The sequence below is a fragment of the Tenrec ecaudatus genome, chromosome 18 (genome assembly GCF_050624435.1).
Source record: "Tenrec ecaudatus isolate mTenEca1 chromosome 18, mTenEca1.hap1, whole genome shotgun sequence".
Classification (NCBI taxonomy): domain Eukaryota; kingdom Metazoa; phylum Chordata; class Mammalia; order Afrosoricida; family Tenrecidae; genus Tenrec; species Tenrec ecaudatus.
In genome coordinates this window covers 2,904,129-2,925,996 of record NC_134547.1, presented here as the reverse complement: position 1 = coordinate 2,925,996, position 21,868 = coordinate 2,904,129, and the positions used below count along the sequence as shown (strand labels likewise).

General features: G+C 56.3%; 2 protein-coding genes across 3 annotated transcripts; both read left to right on the top strand.

Moving 5' to 3' along the window:
* The first annotated feature begins 10,165 nt into the window (after positions 1-10,165).
* ZNF628 (zinc finger protein 628) lies at positions 10,166-16,427 on the top strand. Of its 2 annotated transcripts, none has more exons than XM_075537051.1 (3): positions 10,166-10,345; positions 12,763-12,903; positions 13,188-16,427. In XM_075537051.1, exon 3 carries the CDS (start codon positions 13,193-13,195, stop codon positions 16,331-16,333), a length of 3,141 nt encoding a protein of 1,046 aa, XP_075393166.1. In that variant the 5' UTR covers positions 10,166-10,345; positions 12,763-12,903; positions 13,188-13,192; the 3' UTR covers positions 16,334-16,427. The 2 variants fall into 2 exon arrangements, with proteins under 2 accessions (XP_075393166.1, XP_075393165.1); XM_075537050.1 differs by lacking the exon at positions 10,166-10,345 and adding an exon at positions 10,369-10,849.
* A 422-nt stretch (positions 16,428-16,849) lies between these two features.
* NAT14 (N-acetyltransferase 14 (putative)) lies at positions 16,850-20,554 on the top strand. The gene is made up of 3 exons (XM_075536526.1): positions 16,850-17,142; positions 17,493-17,602; positions 19,832-20,554. The coding sequence occupies exons 2-3, from the start codon at positions 17,534-17,536 to the stop codon at positions 20,378-20,380; spliced, it is 618 nt and encodes a 205-aa protein (XP_075392641.1). The 5' UTR covers positions 16,850-17,142; positions 17,493-17,533; the 3' UTR covers positions 20,381-20,554.
* The last annotated feature ends 1,314 nt before the right edge of the window (positions 20,555-21,868 follow it).

Genomic DNA, 21,868 nt, shown 5'->3' with positions numbered 1-21,868 from the left:
TGATACATAGAGTAAAGGGGTGGAGTCTAGTCTGTCGATTGGGTCACAGTCTGAGAGTACCTCCTTGCGGGTGTGGCCTTCTCATAAGAAGAGTCCTGGGAACCTCCCTTTCCTCTCTCTGCCTTGTCTTCCTTATGTTGAGTCACTCAGCTGCCAGAGCCACACTGAGGCCCACGAGAGCCCTGGAGATGCATCCACCTCCACTGGATCCACAACGTTTTGCACCCACCGGCCTGTGATCTTCCTGATCGTTGCCTGTGGCTTCTTGAGTCTGAAGAGGGATTTATGGACGTGAAATGGACTTATGGACTTGATCTGTACTGGGCTGGGATGTTTGCATGTTATATAATTACCTCTTGATATAAACTCTCTCTTGCACTCATATTTGAGTGTTTCTGGATTTGATTCTTTAGTCAACCCAGCCTAACACACTATGAGTTAGAATCAACTCGAGGGCAGATAGCTTGTTGGTGCTTCAATCCCACCACGGCCCTGGGGTTGGTGAGGAAATCCCAGGGGCCCAATAGGACAGGGGAGGACAGCTGCATTGGGTTTTTGACGCTGTCAATCTTGACAGGAATGCAGATATTTTCCTTCCTTGGAGCTGCTGGTGGGTTTGAACCCCCCACCTTTGTGTTAGTAGGCCCAGCAGCTAACCCTCTGCACCAGGGTTTCTAAAGGAGCACAAAACGACGACTGGGCATTTGGAAAGAAATCCGTTCTCGTTTTCCATTTCCCACTGGCTTGCTGTGTGTTCAGAGGTCAGCGGACTCCCCCGCACCCCACCCCATGTACATTTCTGTGGGGAAGGACATCCTGCGGGACAAGAGGAGGCCTGCCCAAAAGATGGCGGGCCCTCCAGGAGACGCAGATACAGTAGCTGCAACGACAGGCTCCAACACAAGGACGATGGTGAGGGTGGACAATGGCATGGGATCGGGCGCTGTTTCATTCTGTTTCGTGTGAGAGGTTGGAACCGACGGGACAGCTCGAAAGAACAACACGACCCAGCCATGTTTGCAGATTTTGTCAGCACCCCAAGAAAAACCGTCAAAACCTCACTGCCCAAAAAAAACAAAACAAAAGCCTCACTGCCATTGAGCTGGCGATCAAGTGCTGACACTGGATGGGAGAGTGTCATTGAGGTGGCCGGTCAGCCTGCTGGACGCTGCTCTGTGGGAGTCTTTATCTGTGCCAAGGCCGGCCTTGGGGGGCCACTCTGGCTGGGCCACGACCCTGCTAGCTCAGCTGCAGACGTCGGCTCCGTAGGACGCACCCCCACCCGGAGCCAAAAACAACATGCCCCCCAGTTCGCTCTGGCTGGAGCCCAGACCCCCAGGGCTGCCCAGCGCTGCAGACGCTGACCTCGGGCCTCCGCTAGGGGGAGCCGATGCGCCGGCCGGTGCCGGGAGGCCCCGAGTGCGCGTGCGCACGTTTATGGGTACGAGCGCGCGTACGTGCGCGCGTGCGTACGAGTGTGCGCGCGTGTGCGTGCGCGCGCGCGTAGCGATGGGGGTGGCTTCTGTTCTCGCGGCGGGGAGCGTCGTCCGGCCACGCATGTATCTGCGCACAGAGCTCCCGGGTGGATCCAAAGACAGGCGGTTGGGTCCACCCAGAGGTGCCTCGGAAAAAAGGCCTGGCGATCTGGTGCTGCGAGCCCAGCCGCTGCGAACCCTCTGGAGCCAGGCGGGCTCGCACAAGCCACAGTCCCCTGGATTGATTGTCTTCTGTGGTTTTGCTTTCTTTGGTTGCACCCCATGCCTTTGTGTCTCCGTTTCTGGATGAGACCTCGCGGTGTCCCCCACCCCCTCCCTCCTCTGTGGGTTTGAAATGAACTTGTAAGTCACTGCTCCAAGTCTACTTCGGTTGGACTTTTCCTCCTTTTTGAGACTCGCCTTTATGGAATTTGCTGTTATTTTAAAAGAAGAATATGCCATATAGGTCCATGGCCCAATCCAACAAATTAAGTATTAATACCTCTGTTAACCGCCCCTAGAGTTAGTTCCCTGTGTCTTTTCACCCCTCCTTCCTCCTTCCCTCTATAATTTCCTCTCTCCTTCCCTGTCTCCACCTCCGACTCTGACCGCCTAATCTTCAGTCTTACCTGTTGGTGTAAAAACATTCATCTTTCTCTTTGTTTTTCCTTATAATCATGGTGTCATGCGGTGAGATATAAAAAGATATACCCAGCTCGTCTCCCCCAAATAGATGTCAGACCTGGGACACTGCTTGCAACTAATGATTGACAAGTTATCTCTCTGAAGGCATCAGCCATCCGGAGCAGGCAGACCCTCAGGTCCACCTTAGATGGGGCTACTGATAAGGACAGTGATTGTTTCCCTGGAGAGCTTAGTACAGGTCAAACCTGCTCAGTGACATCCAAAGTTAGGCTGCCATCCAGAATCTAGGACCTGCCCATCTTGTCACGTGTGTGCCCCAGTCCCTCCTCTTCCTATTGCGTGTATACCCCTAGATTGTCCCCCTCTCATTGCTGTATAACCTATAGTGCAACCCCTTCCTGTGACGTATGTCTTTATCTGTAATTAGGGGGGTTTGCACGCCCCCAAAAGATGCATAAGCTTTGGTTAGAAATAAATCGCTCTCTCCTCTGCCATTCCCACCTTCCACATGGACCACCAACCAGGGCTGAGGTGAGCATGCTACCATGTAATGTGTCTGGCTCCTTCATTTTACCTTCTCTCCTCTCTTATTCTCTATGATTTTATTGTAATCTTTATATTTTATCGCTGTTCAATTGCACCTGCTGGATCCATGACGATTGATGTGTTAGGGGCTGGCCCCCCTGACATCATGACTTATTGCTCTCTCTAAGACAGACTCACTTTGCTGAGCCTCCTCTCCGCTAGTGTTGCCCGCGTCTTGCAGGTGTCAGAGAGCGGCCATGCTTTTGTAAGGATGCAGAATGTTCCACGGTATGAATGTGCCAGCCTTTGTCTATTCACTCCTCGGTAACCAGAGATTTTAGTTGTTTCCCTGTTTTTGCTCATATGGGAAGGGCCGCGATAAACATGGATTGTCAGGGGAGCTCGCCCCTAACAAATCATCACGGGTCCAGCAGGCGCAATTGTAAAGCGATGATAAGTAAATATTATAGTAAAGTCATAGAGACTAAGAGAGATTGAAATAATGGAGTCAGACACATGTCATGGTAGCATGTTCACCTCAGCTCAGCTTGGTGGTCCATGTGGAGATGGGAGACGAGAGGACAGGAGAGATTTATTGCTAACCAAGGCTTATAAATTTTGGGGGGTGTACATGCCTCCTAACTATAGGTAAAGACATAAGTCACCAGGAAGGGGTTGTACAATAGGCAATACAAGCAATAGGAGGGGGATGTACAATGGGCATAAGCGTAACAGGAAGGGGCTGAGCTAAGGGTGTGCACACAATAGGAAAGGGAGGAACTAGGGGTACATATGTGACAAGATGGGCGGACCCTAGATTCACGATGGTGCCTAACCCTGGTCACCCTTGAGTGGGCTTGACCTCCCTGGGCTCTCCTCAGGGAAACATGGTACTAACATCCTTACCAGGAGGGAGTGGGCCCCACTTAGTGTGGGACAGACTATACAGTCTGCTTGCTCCATATGGCTGCTAGTCTTTAAGGAGAATAACCTCTGACCTACTTGTCTTGACCTCCAAATGTATAGTCATTTGCCACGTGTAGCAAGCAGCTAGGTTTGGCATCTATTTGGGGGAAGACCACGTGGGGGAAATAGTTCTGTTTCCCACACTGGATGTGCAGGTGAGTGTTGGCGTTGGGTTCTTGATTTCTTTACGGGTAGAGGGATTGCAGGATCGTTGTGTTTGCACGTGTTCAGGGCGGCGCCATCCTGATTTCCATCGTGATTGTATAGTTGCACAGTTCCGCCAGCCTTGTAGGAATGTGCCAACCGCTCCAACATTTATTATGTTCTATTTTATCGAATTCTGCTAACAGTGTCAGTGCGAGGTGGTACCCTGTGGTGGTTTAACTGCTTCATCTTATGAAAGTGACTCGCCAGGACTTTCTTCCACAACACTGCGGGATAAGTTAGAACCCCCAGCCTTTCTTTCTTTTTCTTTCTTTCTTTCTTTCTTTCTTTCTTTCTTTCTTTCTTTCTTTCTTTCTTTCTTTCTTTCTTTCTTTCTCTCTCTCTCTCTTTCTCTCTCTCTCTCTTTCTTTCTTTCTAAAATCATTTTATTGAGGGCTCGTACAACCATCCATCCATCCATGGTGTCAAGCACATTTGTACATTCGTGGCCATCATCATTCTCAAAACATTTGCTTTCTACTTCAGCCTTTGGAATCAGCTCCTCATTTCCCCCCTCTCTCCCCCCAACCCTTTCTCCCTCCCTCAGGAACCCTTGATAATTTATAAATTATGATTTTTTTCACATCTTACACTGTCTGATGTCTCCCTTCACCCATGTTTCTGTTCCCCTTCCCCCTTGTGATCGGTTCCCCTAGCCTTTCTAACACACACTGTTGTCAGGTGCTGCCTTGCCTATTTCATCTCCCAGTGACTGCCTGTGGCAGAACAGGGCTGCCCAGAGGCTTGTCTAAGCTGTTGTCTCTATAAGAATGAGCCCTGGTGGTGTAGTGGTTACGTGCTGGGCTGCTCACCGCAAGGCCAGCGGTTCTAATCCACCAGCCCCTCTGCAGGAGAAACACCAGGCTGCCCACTCCCATGATGAATCACAGTCTCAGGATCCCACAGGGGCAGTTCCACTGACTCAATAGCGGTGAAGTTTTTGTTTTGAATCTTTAGGGGAGGGAGCCCCAGTAGTACAGTGTTTAAGAGCCCTTATGTGGCTGCTAACAGAAAGGTAGGCAGTTGGAACCCTCCTGCCCCTGCGAGGGAGACATGTGGCAGCCTGCTTCTGTCAAGATTGACAGCCTTGGGGACCCTGAGGGGGCAGCTGGGTGCTGTCCTAGAGGGCTGTTTGGAGCAGAGGGGCCTTCGCCAGGTTCTTCTCCCATGGGAATGCTGAGTGGCTTTGAACCGACAGTCTCAGGGCTATCCACTGGGGCTCAATTGCCAGGGTTCCCTTATGGCCTTGCCAGGAAGTGGGGACTCTCCCTTGGTGCTGTCCCCTGCAGGCACCCCAAGATCCTGAGATGGGTACAGGTGGGGGTGGCAGTGAGGAGTGGGTCCTGCACCTCTAGGTCTCCCCTACCTGGTAGTCACTGGACACCACTTCCCCAACACATGCACATCCTACCCCATATGCTGGGGCCTGCACCCCCTACCCTGTATGCTGGGGTCTGGGTGTATGTAGGTGTGTGGGGACAGTGGGGCAGGACTCCAGACTACTCATGGCCATCCAGTCAATTCTGACCCTCGATGACCTGATGTAGGGTTTCCGGGGCCGTGAACCACTACTGGAACAGATGGCCTCCTCTTTCTCCCCGAGACGGCGGGGGGTGGGGTGGGGGGTGCCTGGGAGCTTGGAACCTAGAGCTTACAGAGCAATGCTCACCCTGGGGGATCCAGCTCACATCCGGACCCATCTTCAGGAATAGTTGTGCTATTGAAGGGAAGAAATGAAGAGACAGACAAAAGTTTTGGGGTGCTCACCTCTGCCATGGCTTCAGGAACCAGGTCCGGGCAGGAGAGAGAAAATGTATTCTAATTTTTTAAAAAAAATTTATTGGGGCTCTTACAGCTCTTTTAACAATCCACACATCAATTGTATCAAGCACATTTGTACATTTGATACCATCATCATTTTCAAAACATTTTTCTTTCTACTTGAGTCCTTGGTATCAGCTCCTCTTTTGTCCCTCCCTGTCCCCTCCCACCCATGTGACCCTTTGATAAACTATACATTATTATGATTTTCATATCTTAACTGACCGCTGTCTCCCTTCACCCACGTTTCTGTTGTTCATTCCTCTATTTTGGGGGGATGTTATTCTTAACATCAACTCATATAGTCTAGGTGCAGGCAAGACCCCCTAATTCCAGGTAACCGCATACATAACAAAGCAGGTTGTCCCCTAACCCTAGAGGTCCCTGAGTTCATTGGAGGAGGAAACTAACACCAGTGGCAGGTAAGGGGGGGTGATTGTCCCCTGAGCAGGGAGAGCAATAGCAACCTGTCTGCTCCTACAGATAAAGCTGCCGGCCAGCTAGCAATCAGCCAGGTGCCTGTAAGGCAGCACTGTGATGGGAGGGTATTGTGGGGATCAATCTTGGTTATGAGAATGTGACAGAGACTCATCTCTAACCCACAAGGGTGAAGACCTCCTTCCCAACCAACACCCTGGCTGCCCGGGCTTCTTAAATATGAGAATGAAGAACTTGTCCACATACACTCTCTTCCCAGAATGCTATTTCCCACACTTACACCACAGCGCCAACTGGATGCCTTCGGGACAGAAACCCGCCTCTCCTCTGGGGAGCTCAACTCTCCCTGCCTGGACCACTTGTTCTCGCTCTACTCCCAGCCCGGGGCTGGGCTCAATGGCCCCTTCTCCGAGGAGCCTCATGCAGCTTGGGGTGGGGGGAGAGGAGCCTGGCCTAAAAGCCCGACCTCAAAGGAACGTTTGTGCCTTCAGGGCCAAAGCTGATCACCTCAGTGCAGAAGTGCGGCCTGCCCATGGGGTCAGAAGGAGCCCTGGTGGCCCAGGGTTAAGTGCTTGACTGCCGGCCCACTGCCCTTCCTATGCTCCGAGTCTGCTCCCGTGCAGACTCGTTGCTCCCGTGGGCCCTCGACTGCGTTTTTGGACAGCTGTTACAGGGGCCCCCCATGTGGCCAACTCCTAGAATTCTGTTCATTAAGAAACATACTGTCCTTCCCACCTAAACTTCCTTAAGAACCTCCCTTTCCCTTTGTTCCAGGTGATTGTGGCTTGTGTTTCCTCAGGGTCCTGCCTGCCTCCCCTGGCAATGTACCTGTCTCTGTGTGGTAGTTACATAATCTGGTGTCAATTTGGGATTTGGAAAAAAGTTTTTAATTTACAGATAAGAGCCTGCAACACAGGGAATCCAGGATAGATCAACCTCTCAGGGCCAACAAGGAGAGCAGAGATACCAGGAGGATTAGGGGAGGGTGGGGGGAGAAAGGGGGAACCGATCACAAGGATCAGTCTAGAACCCCCTCCTAGGGGTCGAACAACAGAAAAGTAGGTGAGGGGCAGCGGAGGGCGATGTAAGATATGAAAATAATAATCTTTAACTTATCAAGGGTTCGTGAGAGAGGGTGGAGGAAGGAGGGGGAAGAAATAGGGAACTGATAGCAGGGGCTCCAGTGGGAAGAGAATGCTTTGAAAATGATGATGGCGGCATATGTGCAAATGGATGAATGTATGGATTGTGATAAGAGAGGTAAGAGCCCCCAATAAAAGTATTTAATAAAAAAGAATTACATGAACAACAGTGAGTACAAGGAAGAAGAAAATGTTCTAAAATGTTCTGTGGTCATGATTGTACAACTCTTCTTGATATAATCGAACTATTGAATTGTGTATGAGTGGATGAAGGGACAACATAATGGTTAAAAAGAAAAGGGAAAAAATTGGGGATTTGAGAGGATTAAGAGGGAAGGGGTGGAGTCTAGTCTGTCAATGGGGTCTCTGTGTGGGCATGGCCTCCTGAGGATTCTGGGAAATGTGTCTTTTCCTCCTTGGTGACGGGAGAGACTCTCTTCTCACTCCTTTGGAGATGATCTACTGACAAGATACTTCTCTCTGCTGACTCCCTTCGAGACATCCCTGAGGAGAAGCCACAGGGACCTACCCTGATGCAGCCCTGGAAGCTGGAGAAGCCACGTGGAGACCCCTTCCGGCACTGAGATGCTTATACCACTGGATCCAAAGACTTTCTACCCACTGGCCTGTGATCATCCTGCATCACTGCATGTATTTTGTGAATCTGAAGAGGACTTTTTATATTGGTATCAGACATATGTGCTAATATCAGATTTATGGACTTGATCTGGGCTGGGATGTTTCCTCAATATTTAACTGCTCTCACATATAAACCTCTTTCTTATTCACATATGAGTCTCTGAATTGGTTTCTCTAGTCTACCTGGGCTAACACACACACGTGTGTGTCTCTGAATTTGTCAGCCCCAAACTCAACCCTCAGCTCAGCTGGAAGTCTCTGTCCCGCTTTGTAAATAAGGCCTGACACCCAGCCACCCCTTGACAGGCCTTCGTCATGCCTGGGCCTGGGCCTGGGCCAGAGGCAGGTGTTCTGCCTTTGTTTTCTTCAACACTACTTGTCTGCCGGGATGGCAGCACTTTGGTGTGGGAAATCCTGGAAGTGTGCAGGATTTCCTGGTCTGAAGCGCCTCCTTCTAACAGGGATGCCCTCCACCCCTGGGGTCGGGCTGCCTGTGTGGCCAGGAATATCCAGAAGTCCTGCCAGTCTCTGGCTCTGCCCAGTTGGGCAATTCATGATGTGTGGCTAGAAGGGGTGCCAGCCCCCCACCACTAATCATGGGTTCAGTAAGTACAATTGTACAGTTGAGATATATGAATATTAAAGTCATTGAGAGCATGAGAGATTGAAGTAATGGAGTCAGACACAATTCATGGTAGCATGCTCACCTCAGCTCCACTTGGTGGTCCTCGTGGGGAGAGCCCGAGAGCAAGAGCAGGAAAGCCCCATTTTATTGCTAACCAAGGGCTATAACTTCTGGGAGGTGTGATTACAGATAACTACACATCACAGGAAGGGGCAGTATAATAGGCATGTACATCATAGGAAGGGGATGTATGATACGCATAAGCGTGACAGGAAGGGGATGAGCTAGGGGTGTGCACATAGGAATGGGAGGGACTAGAGGCAGACATATGACAAGATGGGAGGACCCTAGATTCATGATGGCGGCCTAACCTTGGTCACCCTTGGGTGGGCTTGACCTCTGGTGTCTCCTACAAGGAAACAGACAATTACTATTATCAGAAAGGAGTGGGCCCTACTTGTGGGATAAATAGTGGTGACTGCTTGCTCTAGATGGCTGATAATCCTTAGGGAGAATGACCCCTGATCTACTTCTGATGACCTCCAAGTGTATAATCATTCGCAAGCCGCTAAGTTTGGCATATCTTTGGGGGCGACAACTTGAGAGAAATCCTTGTTTTCCACAATGATGAAATTGGATCCTTTTCCCCCCAAATAAACATGCTATGGTGAATTGGGGGGAAAAAAAAAAAAAAGGAAGGCTTATGAGATTGGCCCAGGGTCTTCCACCAACGCAGTCCGTGCGGAACTGACAGGGCATCACTCAAGACTATGCAATGCACAGGGCTGTCTGTCCCCAGAAAGACCAATTCCATCAGGGGCAGACCCAGGCAACCACTAAGAAACTGCCCCTCCCTGGGCTGGCTGGCAAGAGGTGGAGGTCATCCACTTTCCACTGCACTGTCTTCTGACAAGACGATCTCCATCCTTGGTTAAGGATCAGAAAGCTTTCTCTTTATTTTTGATCAGAAAGCTTTCAATAGAAGCTGAATCCACGTGGGGACACCGCAAATGGATTTGGGGCTTTCACTGTTTTCTGCAGCCGCCTGCACACTTAGTGGTTCCAAATTAAGCTCCGAGACAGTTCCAACTGCCAGTAGCAGCCCAAACCCTGTTTAGACCAATCAGGAATATCAAGGGATTCTCTGACCCCAAGTGTCACTACTCTTCCCTGCTTTACACTTCTTGGAGAAATCCCACAAGGGGGGGCTCCGAAGTCCTTAGCTCCTGACTGGGGACAGGCTCCTGTATGGGATTAAGAGCTCATCAAGGGCAGCGTCCTGGCGTTCTGGCCTTGCCCGCGATCCGCTGCAAACACAGATAAACCCAGACACTAGGAGCTTTGGGGCCGGTCTAATGCCTGGGCCTCAATCTCCCCGCTAGGAACCAAGACGCCCAGGACGATGCTTCCTGTTTTTGGAGATGACAGCGGTCGACAGTAATGGAGGGTAGCGGGCACCACGTGTCTCGGCTCGGATCCGGGTGGGGTCTTCTCCGTCGGCAACGGACGTCGGAATGCTGCCTTCCACGTCGCAGGCAGCTACAACTCTCGGGATGCCTTGCACCGCCCGCTCCCGGGATCCCGGCGAGGCCGTCGGCGGCCAATGGGAACCGTCCGGGGCGGGGACTCGGCGCCGGCGGCGTCGTGACGCACGCACGCCGACGTCGGGGTTTGTGTGCGCGAGAGGCCGCCGATAAAGCTTGAGTGCCTCGCGCCGGGGGCCGTAGGGAGGGAGCGTGCCCCCGCCCCCCCTCCCCGGCCCCGGCTCGAACACCACCGCTGCCGGGGCCCCGCCTTCCCGTCGGCCCCCGCGGGAAGGACCTGGGCCCCCACCCCTCCCCTCGTTCCCCCGACCCGGGCCGCAGGTGAGAGACCGGAGGGGGTGGGGGGGTGGAGAGGGCCCGGAGGGCGGCGACGTTGCAGAAACGGGGGAGCGTGAAACCGGAAGGGATGCCTTAAAGGGAAGGTTGCGGTTTCACCCCCGACTTTGTCCGCTGGCTTGGCTCCGCCCTCTTAAAGGGCAAGGTGCCGGTTTTTAAAGAGTGTTGGGGCTGGCCCGTTATATGACCAAAAGCTTCCTTTGTAGATGAGTGTACTTTCCTCGCTTTATTCCCCTTTAATAGGGAGAGACCGTTTCCTAAGGAAGGCCAGATTGTTTCCCTGTATTACTGAAGGAGGAGATGGATGTACTGGGCTGCAGGCTCTTAAAGGGGAAGTCCAACTTGGTGGAAGGGGTGTGGCCCCTGCTTGAATGGCCTAAAAGACTGAATGCATTGGGCAGGAAGGTTTGCAGTTCAAGTTCCATAGAGGTGCTACGGAAGAAAGGCCTGGTGATCCGCTTTGGGAGAAAACCAGCCGTTGAGAACCCTGTGAGCACATTTCTGCCCTAACACAGGGGGGAGTGGGGATTCAAGGCAGCTAGCTTCTCTGCTCTGAAGTGGGTCCTGGCTCTAACGTTGAAGGCAGTACCCGATTTTCTCAATGGAATAATCTCCCTCTTGAAAGGCCTGGTGAGAGTCACGTGGGTACATTTGTCTATTCAGACGCCGGAACCTGGGTACTTGCAGCCTTGGCCAAGGCAATGTACCTTCTGTGTCAGGGTAGAATGGCTCCCCCTAAGGGTTCCAGTGGCCGATCCCACCCTCCATACAGGTCTCCAGGCCTCTCTTCTGAGGCGCCCCAGTTAGAATTGTTTCAGAGGGAGTGCTTGCTTGTCACTCCTCGGGGAAGGCCCAGCCCTTGGTTCCTTCAGCATTTATCAGCAGGACACTGTAGGTCCCAGCCTTGATGAGGCTGACATTCTTGCTTGGGGGAGACATGAGGAAACAGGAGAAACACATGCCTTCTGGAACTGCCGTTTCCGACCAGGGTGGGCGAGCTCCCCTGAGGTCTGCGTGGAGGCAAGGGCCAGTCCGGCAGCATGTGGAGACATCTTATGGATGTCACAGCTGTGAGGGATGTAACGTCTAGTGGGTGGAGGCCAGAGGACATGCTTTAACGCACAGGACAGCATCCACCCACCCCCAGCAGATTGGTCCAGCCCCAAGTACCAAGAGGGCTGAGGGTGAGAGAACTCCAAGCCAAACCTGCTGCCACTGAGTCGATGGCTACTCCTCTTGATCCCCCAGGACAGTGTAGATCGGAGCCTTAGGATTTCTGAGGCCGTCAATCTTCACGGCTGCCGGTAGCCTCACCTTCCTGCCGTGGAGCGGCTGGTGGGTTTGAACTGCCAACCTTGTGGTTAGCAGCCCGTCTTCTAACCCACGGGAGTCCTGCTGCAGGGGAGAGCCTTTGGGTGTGTAAGTTACCTGTGTTTTGAAAGCGCTCAGACTGTGCCTTTGAAGGTGGGTGGCTTCAACCCTCTGGCAGCTCTGCTGGAGAACAGCGGCCTGTCCCTGTAAAGGTGAAGCCAGAACCCAGTGCTGTCCGGCCATTCTGAGACCACCCAAGCCTGACAAACCCAGGACGGTAAATCCCTCCAAGAGCAGACAGCATCGGCTTTGTCCTGGGGAGCACCTGGTGAAGTTGACAAAATCTTTTACACCCTTGGAAACCCAATAGGGTTCTCTGCCCTACAGGGTTGGAATGAGCTCTGTGGGGATGGACTGCAGCCACAACGTCCTCGCCATTATCAGATGCCTCATTGGGGTCCAGGCTGGAAGAGGAGGTCCCTGGGTGTGGTGGGGGATGGGGGTAGGGGAATACAGGGCAGAGTGTAATGATGAGGCTCTGACTAAAGGCTGGGCACTTCAATTTACCCACTGGAGCCACAGAAGAAAAGCCTGTCAGTCCGTCTCACACATACCTAAACCCACTGTCATGCAGGCTTGTCTGATCATAGCAGACCAGACCACACAGGACAGAGGACTGCCCCGTAGGGGTGTCTAAGGCTGTGGCTCCTTAGAGAGGCAGGCTGTCACTTCTCCCCGGAGCGGGGAATGGGTTCCAGGTGCCAAGAAACCATGGCACTGCCAGGGCTCCCTTTTTGAGAGTCCTCTGAGGCAGCACCCTGTCACATGGGGGTTCCCGAGAGTGGGGACTAAAGAAGGCCAGGGGTGGGGTGAAGAGCACCCGGCTGGCTGGCTCTCAGGATTCAGAGCTGGACACCAGAAGGTATGAGCTGGAAAGACAGGCCATCTGAAGACCAGGCAGGGCAGAAACTACAGTGGGCAAGGGTTTGTGGGGTGGACCCAGGAGCCCATGGCTTCAGCCCTGAAGGACAGAAGATGTGGAGGTGGGAGGAGGCCGAGGTGTTGGAGGATGTCCCCTCTGTCTTTTGCAGACCAGCAACCACCCCTAGCCCACTGCTGTCCTGTGGATTCTAACCCAGGGCACCCCGATGCCGTCACTGGGGTGGACAGCTCGGTGGGCTGTGAATGTGGTAGAAGCAGGCCACCAGGACTTTCTTCTGAGGTGCCTCTGGGTAAGTGCCAACCATCTACCTTGAACAGCAATAGTTTGCCCTCCCCAGGAAACTTAGAGGGTAACCAGGGCAGTCTGGTCATCAAAGGGATGTTTGACTACACCCGCCCCTTCCAAGCTGGCATCTAATGACCCACGTGCCCCAATTTGACCCAGATGCCACCCCACCACCCCCCCTAGCTGTACGCCCTAACTCCAAGGGAGGGGGCTTCATCATTGCGGTGGGATGAGGTCACTCCTGCCTCGCCAAGGGCCAGCACCCATCTGACCTGCCTCCCCTGCCAGGTGTGATGGTCGGCTCCCACGCGGACATGGCGCCGGCCTCCACCACTGAGGGCGCTGGGGGCGGCAGCAGTAGCAGCAGCAGCAGCAGCAGCAGCAGCAGCAGCAGCAGCAGCAGCAGCAGCAGCAGCAGCAGCAGTGAGAAGCCCGGCCCTGCCCCAGCCCCAGCCGCGCAGTATGAGTGTGGAGAGTGTGGCAAGGCCTTCCGCTGGTCGTCAAGACTTCTGCACCACCAGCGCACGCACACGGGCGAGCGGCCCTACAAGTGCCCCGACTGCCCCAAGGCCTTCAAGGGCTCCTCGGCCCTGCTCTACCACCAGCGCGGCCACACAGGCGAGCGGCCCTACCAGTGCCCCGACTGCCCCAAGGCCTTCAAGCGCTCCTCCCTGCTGCAGATCCACCGCAGCGTGCACACGGGTCTGCGCGCCTTCACCTGCGGCCAGTGCGGCCTGGCCTTCAAGTGGTCCTCCCACTACCAGTACCACCTGCGCCAGCACACCGGCGAGCGCCCCTACTTGTGCCTGGACTGCCCCAAGGCCTTCAAGAACTCATCCAGCCTGCGGCGCCACCGCCACGTGCACACGGGCGAGCGGCCCTACGCCTGCGCCGTGTGCGGCAAGAGCTTCACGCAGAGCACCAACCTGCGGCAGCACCAGCGCGTGCACACGGGCGAGCGCCCCTTCCGCTGCGCGCTCTGCCCCAAGACCTTCACGCACTCCTCCAACCTGCTGCTGCACCAGCGCACGCATGGGCCCGCCGTCCCCGCCCCGGCCCCGGCCCCTGGGCCCCCCGCCCCTGCCGCGCCCCAGCACCGCTGCGAGCCCTGTGGCAAGGTCTTCGTCTCGGACGCCTACCTACAGCGGCACCTGCAGACCCACGCCGCGCCCGCACCGCCACCGCCCGTTGTCCCCGAACTCTTCCTGGCCACCGCCGAGACCACGGTGGAGCTCGTGTACCGCTGTGACGGCTGCGAGCTGGGCTTCGGCAGTGAGGAGCTGCTAGGGCAGCACCAGCCCGCCTGCCCCGGGTCCGAGGCTGTGCCCTCGGCCGCGTCTCCGCCGCCCGCGCCCGTGCCTGCGCCCGCTCCCGCGCCCACACCGCCCACCGCGCCCGGCTTTGCCTGCCTGCCCTGCGGCAAGTCCTTCCGCACCGTGGCCGGCCTCTCGCGCCACCAGCACAGCCACGGCGCGGCCGCTGGGCAGGCTTTCCGCTGCGGCAGCTGCGACGCCGCCTTCCCGCAGCTGGCCAGCCTCCTGGCGCACCAGCAGTGCCACGTGGAGGAGGCGGCGGCCGGGCGCCCGCCCCCGCAGGCCGAGGCCGCCGAGGTCACCTGTCCACAGGAGCCCCCGCCGCCGCCGCCCGCTGCGCCCGCGGCTTCTGCCGAGCGGCCCTACAAGTGCGCCGAGTGTGGCAAGGCCTTCAAGGGCTCGTCGGGGCTGCGCTACCACCTGCGGGACCACACCGGGGAGCGGCCCTACCAGTGCGGCGAGTGCGGCAAGGCCTTCAAGCGCTCCTCGCTGCTGGCCATCCACCAGCGCGTGCACACGGGCCTGCGCGCCTTCACCTGCGGCCAGTGCGGCCTCACCTTCAAGTGGTCCTCCCACTACCAGTACCACCTGCGGCTCCACTCGGGCGAGCGGCCCTACGCCTGCAGCGAGTGCGGCAAGGCCTTCCGCAACACGTCCTGCCTGCGGCGCCACCGCCACGTGCACACGGGCGAGCGGCCCCACGCCTGCGGCGTGTGCGGCAAGAGCTTCGCGCAGACCTCCAATCTGCGGCAGCACCAGCGCGTGCACACGGGCGAGCGCCCCTTCCGCTGCGCGCTCTGCCCCAAGACCTTCACGCACTCCTCCAACCTGCTGCTGCACCAGCGCACGCACTCTGCTGAGCGCCCCTTTGCCTGCCCCGTCTGCGGCCGCGGCTTTGTCATGGCCGCCTACCTGCAGCGCCACCTGCGGACGCACGCCCCTGCCAACCCGGCCCCCAGCCCGGCCGGGCCCCCGACCCCTGCCCCGTTGGCTGCAGTCCCGACCTCGCCCGCCACGCAAGACGTGCATGTCCTTCCCCATCTGCAAGCCACGCTGTCCCTTGAAGTGGCCGGGGGCTCCGCCCAGGCCACGCCCCTGGGGTCTGCCGCCCCCAACTCCCAGACCTTCTTGTTGGTGCAGACAGCCCAGGGGCTCCAGCTGATCCCCAGTAGTGTGCAGCCCCCCACCCCGCCACCCCCACCCGCACCCCCCAAGCTCATCTTGCTGCCTCCCCCCAGTGCTAGCGGAGGCTGCAGCCGGGCAAGGCAGGGCCCGCAGGCCTTGGGGAAAGGCGGGCAGGGCACAGGTGTGGTCTGGCTGCCTGGCCCTGGGGGGCTGGGGGTTCAGGGAGGGGCTGGCCCTGGAGCCAACGGAGGGGGGCAGAGCCTCATCGTTCTGCAGAATGTGGGGGGCGGGGACTCAGGAACACCGGAAGTAAGCGGGGTCCAACTCCAGCCCCTGCGGTCAGCCCAGGAAGTGACCACCGTGCAGCTCCAACCGACCCAGGAAGTGACCACAGTCCAGCTCCAGCCGGCCCAGGAAGTGACCACCGTGCAACTCCAGCCTGTGGCTGGCCCGCTTTCCAGTCCCGGCGGGAGCTCGGTGACCACCGAGGCCCCCAACCTGCTGGTGGTTCAGAGCGGGGCGGGTGAGGAGCTGCACACGGGCCCTGGCCAGGGGGAGGCGGGCGACTGCGAGGCCGGCACGGGCGTGGTCCAGGACGTGCATTTCGAGACGCTGCACACCGACGAGGGGCTGCAGAGCGTGCTGGTGCTCAGCGGCGCCGACGGTGAGCAGACCCGCCTGTGCGTGCAGGAGGTGGAGACCCTGCCCGCGGGCTTGACCGAACCACCCGCTCCCGGCCCCCTGGGGCAGAAACTCCTCATCATCCGCAGTGCCCCGGCCACCGAACTGGTCGAAAATGGGCCTGCTGCTACACTGCAGCTCCTGGCCCCACCCGCCGCCGGCCCAGCCCCCTCCCCTGCCAGCCTCCCTGCGGCCCCCGCCCCCCAGATGGTCCAAGTGCTCCCTGCAGCTGTGGGGCCGCCAGCCCAGCCAGGCCTGCCCGCCATTCAGATCTTGCAGACCCTGCCAGCGGTCCAGCTGGTGCACACTTTCTGAGGAGCCCCGAGGGTCTACTCGCAACCCCCAACGCTGCCTGCCTGGGAAGGGAAGGGGCTGCAGGCTGGGCTTGCTAATAAAAACCTATAATCTCTCTCGTTTTGTTTTCTTTGCGGGTAGGGGGTCCGGGGACTCGGCCTGTGGTCCCTGCCCTTTAGGGAAGGACGCACAGGAACCTTATAGTGGGGAGGTTTGCATCACTTGTAAGTCACCCCGCCCTTCTGCCGAGAAAGGGGTGGGTGGGATTCCGACTTCAGGGGCCATGTGCCCAGGTGCTAGGGTACCGGACTTGGAGAGGGGTTGCCACTGCCTGTACCCTGGATGCTGACAGTTACCCAGTCTCCTCTTGTGAAGGCCGAGGCACCCAGGACCAAAGAATTGGTCTGCCCATCCATATCGCTCGACACATACACACCCCGCTGCTCACGTTGCCTAGCAACTAAGGAACGTCCTGACGCCAGCGTGCTTGCGCTCCTCTTCTGAGGGCTGGTGAGTAGCGCGCTCCCTGCCCAGACCCAGACCCCAGACCATCCTGCCCCTCCAGGGTCCAGACCCAAACGCGCCCCCCTCCCCATATTGATCCATCTCCTCCTCCGAGGACCACTGAGCCTCCCTGAAGGTGTCCCTTCACCCTGACGCTTGGCAACGGTTGCTAAGGCTGAATCAGGCACCTCCCACTACTCCCCCCTGCTGCGAGTGGAGGCACGTCACTTCCGCCGGCGACCCCTTTTCCACCGGGTTCCCACCCCCCACCCCCACCCCTGCAGCCTGTCAAAGGATCGCGGCGACCCCGCGGAGGCCCTAGACAGGTGCGCGCTCCTGGACGCTGCCTAGGGGATGTAGCCCGGTCCCTGGCAAGGGACCTCAGGGCGGCCCTGGCCCCGGGTGCTAGGTGCGGGTGTCCACTGGGTGTTTAGAGGGAGAGCGCTGTGGACTCCGGGGGGTGGGGTGGGGCAGGATCCATGGAATTGGGAAAGGTCGTTGCTTGGGGGAGGGGCCCCTTGCTCCGGGGACGCCCAGGACGCGCTGTCTTGGAGTCTGGGGTCTGCTTTTGGGTCACGACTGAAATGAGCCCCGTCCTCCATGGAGCCCTGGGCTTTAGGATTAAGGGGGCGTGGGGAAGGGCATTGTGCCCCGCTGACCGCCTCGGGTTTCTCAGGTGCTTGCCTGCTCCCTCGGGGGCTCGGGCCCGAGGGCGCCATGGCCCCTGGCCTGTCTGTGCGGGAGATGAGGGAGGACGAGAAGCCTCTGGTACTGGAGATGCTGAAGGTGAGCTGCCTCAAGTGCGCGAGGAGCGCCTCCTGTCCGCCCCCCACCCCCACCCCCACCCCAGCCTGTATCTTAGGTCCCTGGGACTCTGAGGGATGCTATTCTTTTTCTGTGTTGGGGCCCCTTCTTTCTCCCCACTCCAGGCCCAGTCACCTGGGGACCAGAAGGGGGTGGGGCTGGACCATGACGCGGCCTTTCCCTGGACTCTGCACCCCTTCTCTGCATGCAGCCAAATCACACGGGGCCTCAGCTGTTTCCTACACGACCCACTGCAGTTCCAGGCCCTTGTCCCCACTCAGTTTGGGGGATAGTGCCCTCTGACCTCCCCTTCCAGGGTCATTCCCTGGAGCCTCAGTCCTGTCCCTGGGCTGTGGCTCCCAACTCGTGTGTGCATTTGTTCATGCATTCATTCATAACCTCATTCGCTCATCCACTCACAAATGCATTCATTGACTTGGGCAATCATTCATTCACTCATTCACAAGCACACACATCCATCTTTACATCTGTGCAATCATTTACAAACCCACTTATTCATCCACATATTCATGTATTAATTGACACACTTATTCCTCATCCACTCACACATGCATTCACTTATTCATAAACTCATTCACCCACTCACTCATACCTTCATTCACAAATGTATTAACACTACTTACACATGCACAATGCATCCATCATCCATCCACTCACTCATGTATCTACTCACGTACATTCATCCAGTTGCCCTTTCATTCATTCATTCACTCACTCATATACTCATACAGGCATTCATTCATTCATTCACTTATCTACACACAATGCATTCATCATCTATTATCCATCCATTCACTCGCTTATCTACTCATACATGCGTGCATCCATCCATCATCCATTCATTCACTTATCTGCTCACACATTCATTCATTCACTCACTTATATACTCATACATGCATTCATTCATTCACTTATCTACTCACAATGCATTCATCATCTATCATCCATTCAATCATTCATTCACTTACCTACTCACATGTGTTTGCATCCATCCATGCTTTTATCTACTCACCCATCCATCCATCCATTCCCTTATTTACTCATACATACATGCATGCATCCGTTCATTCATGTACCTACTCACACATGTACCCATCCATTTATCCATCCCTCCATTCACTCACCCACTAAAAAACATGCATGCATCCATTCATTCATTCACCTATCTGCTCATATCCATCCATTCATTCACTTATCTACTCATACATGCATGCATGCATCAATCCATCCATCATCCATCCATCCATTCATTCACTTATCTACTCATACATGCATGCATGCATGCATCAATCCGTTCATTCATTTACCTACTCAGATGTGCATCCATCCATTCATTCACTTATCTGATCATTCATGCATTTATCCATCCAACCATTCATTCATTCACTCATTTACCTGCTTTACACCTGAATCCATTCATTTATCCATCCCTTCACAAATTCACTCAACCACTTGCTGATATACTAATTAATTCACAAGCTACTTATCATCCTAGTCATTCATTCACTCACTCATGCATTCATTCTTCACATGTCCATCCATTCATCCAACTATTTATTCATTCACTCATTCACTCCTCACACATCATCCATTTATTCACTCATTCATTCATCCCTCACACATTCATACATTGCTCACACATACATACATCTACTTATTAATTCATTCCTTACACATCCATCTATCCATCCATTTATTTACTACACACTCATTCATTCCTCATCCATCCATCGAGTCGTGTATTCATTCATTCCCCACACCCATCCATGAATTCATTTTCACTCATTCATTCCTCACATACTCATTCATCTGTTTGTCTATTCATTCCCACACATCCCTCCCTCTATTTATAGCCTATTCATTCATTCGTTCCCCACACAACCATCCACACATGTATTCTCCCACCTTCACTCGTTATATGGATTCATTCCTCCACTCACTCACTCCCTCCGTCCCTCCTTCCTTCCCTCCCTCTCTAAACACCCAGAAGGACAGTCTCTGGTCACTGGTGATTATGCCCCTGCTTGTCCCTCCCCCATAGCACTCCCTCCCCACCTTCATTGTCCAGCTCCTCACTCTGGGTGTGGCTAGCTCTTGACCCCGGCCCTCCCCCAGCCCCACTGGGCTCCACAGACCTTGGTGAGATGCATGGAGTAGGCCCTGCCCTTGACTGTCCCTTCCTGCCCGCAGGCCGGCGTTAAGGACACCGAGAACCGCGTGGCCCTGCACGCCCTGACCAGGCCCCCAGCCCTACTCCTCCTGGCGGCGGCCAGCAGCGGCCTGCGCTTCGTGCTAGCCTCCTTCGCCCTGGCCCTCCTTCTGCCTGTGTTCCTGGCTGTGGCTGCTGTCAAGTTGGGCCTCAGGTCCCGGTGGGGCTCACTGCCCCCTCCCGGTGGCCTGGGAGGCCCCTGGGTGGCGGTGCGTGGCTCTGGCGACGTGTGCGGTGTCCTAGCCCTGGAGCCCGGCACCAATGCGGGCGACGGGGCGCGGGTCACCCGCCTGTCCGTCTCCCGCTGGCACCGCCGCAGAGGCGTGGGCCGGAGGCTGCTGGCCTTCGCGGAGGCCCGAGCACGCGCCTGGGCAGGGGGCATGGGTGAGCCGCGGGCGCGTCTCGTGGTGCCCGTGGCCGTGGCCGCCTGGGGGGTGTCGGGCATGCTGGAGGGCTGTGGGTACCAGGCGGACGGGGGCTGGGGCTGCATGGGCTACCTGCTGGTGAAAGAGTTTAGCAAGGACCTGTGAGCCCAGCAAGTACGGAGGGCCTCCTGCCGCCCCTCCCGCCCAGGGTCAGCCTGTCCAGCCCCCTGCCTTGGACAGCTCCCTGCCCTGCCCGCTCAGGCCTGAGGGTGGGGGGTGCTGCTGTGGGCGGGCGTGGGGGGCGGGGAGGAGAGGCTGAGCAGGTATGCTCCCCCCAGAAGGGGCTCAGCGAGCATGCGGGGAGGGGGGAGGGTCAGGGAGGGGGGCCTGCATGCAGATGGGGTGCAGCACGGGAGGCGGGAGTGGGGGCGGCGGAGGGTCGGGCGGGCGGGGCGCCCCTCCATCCTGCCCCGTCTGTTTTTCTACACTCGTTTGTAATAAAGCCCGAATCTGCTGTGTGTGTGCCGGGCTCCGTCTCTGATGCCTTTTCCAGCCGTCTGCGCCACCCCGCTCCCGCCCCTTACCCCCGCAGTCTGGCTCCTGTTTCCCAGAGTTGACACGAATCCTAGGCGCGCAGGGGTGGGGGGGTGGCTAGACCCAGAGGGGGAGGCGATGAGCTCATGGCCGCCAGCGCTGCCAGCCCCCTGACTCACCACCCCCATTACCGAATTTTTTCCACCTCACATCTGCCCGGTGCAGAGACTCTGTGAGTGTGTGCGTGTGCAAGCGTGGGTGTCTGGTGCAGACAGCATGTGAGTGTGTGTTGTGTGTGTGAGTATGCAAGTGTGTGTGTGTGTGTAACTATGAGCGAGTGTGCGTATGATTGTGAGTGTACATGAGTGATTGTGTGTGCCCAAGTGTGTGAGTGCACAACTGTGTATGAGCGAGTGTGCACGTGGTTGTGAATGTGTATGAGTGAGTGTGTGTGCCCAAGTGCGCGTGAGTGTGACTGCACGAGTGTGCATGTGGTTGTGCGAGTGTGATGGATGTATGAGCTAGTGAGCGTATGTATGTGAGTGTGTGTGCAAGTGTACACACGCTTGTGCTGGGGGGGCGAGTGTCATTGTGTATGAGAGTGTGTGTGTGTGTGTGTGTGAGATTGGGTGTGATTGGGTGCCCAAGTGTGTTGTGTAATTGTGTGTGAGTGTGAGAGATCGTGTGATCGTATGTGTATTCATGTGAGTGTGCATATGTGAGACTTTCATTCCCTATACATCTGGGAAAACTTGACAGACACAGAGGTCTCCCTGCCCCCCATTTCCTATCTCTGAGTCCCAGGGCCAGCTAAGTTCAATCACCCCCCCCCAGATTCAAACTCGGGGTGAAGGGGTTGGGGAGGAGGGCTCGTGCTTGCTTTTCTCCCCTCCTCATCCAGGGAGTCCTTCCTGATGTCAGGACACAGCCCTCTCCACACCCAGCCTCAGATGCACTCCGTCCAACCCCTGCCCAGGCTGACCCCGAGAGCAGGCTAGTGGGGGCTGCTGTCCGTGCTCTGCCCACCTCGCCACTGGCCCAGCCTGCTGCCTGCACCCCGAGTCTCACTGGCCAGAGTTGAGTTGCTGGTTGGTTTCAAGCCTGGCCTCTTCCCGTGTG

Excerpts from the sequence above, each read along its gene's own strand:
- ZNF628 (XM_075537051.1), top strand. The coding sequence starts at position 13,193 with ATGGTCGGCTCCCACGCGGACATGGCGCCGGCCTCCACCACTGAGGGC.
- NAT14 (XM_075536526.1), top strand. The coding sequence starts at position 17,534 with ATGGCCCCTGGCCTGTCTGTGCGGGAGATGAGGGAGGACGAGAAGCCT. Across the intron at positions 17,603-19,831 it reads TGGTACTGGAGATGCTGAAG|GCCGGCGTTAAGGACACCGA; the intron begins GTGAGCTGCCTC and ends TCCTGCCCGCAG.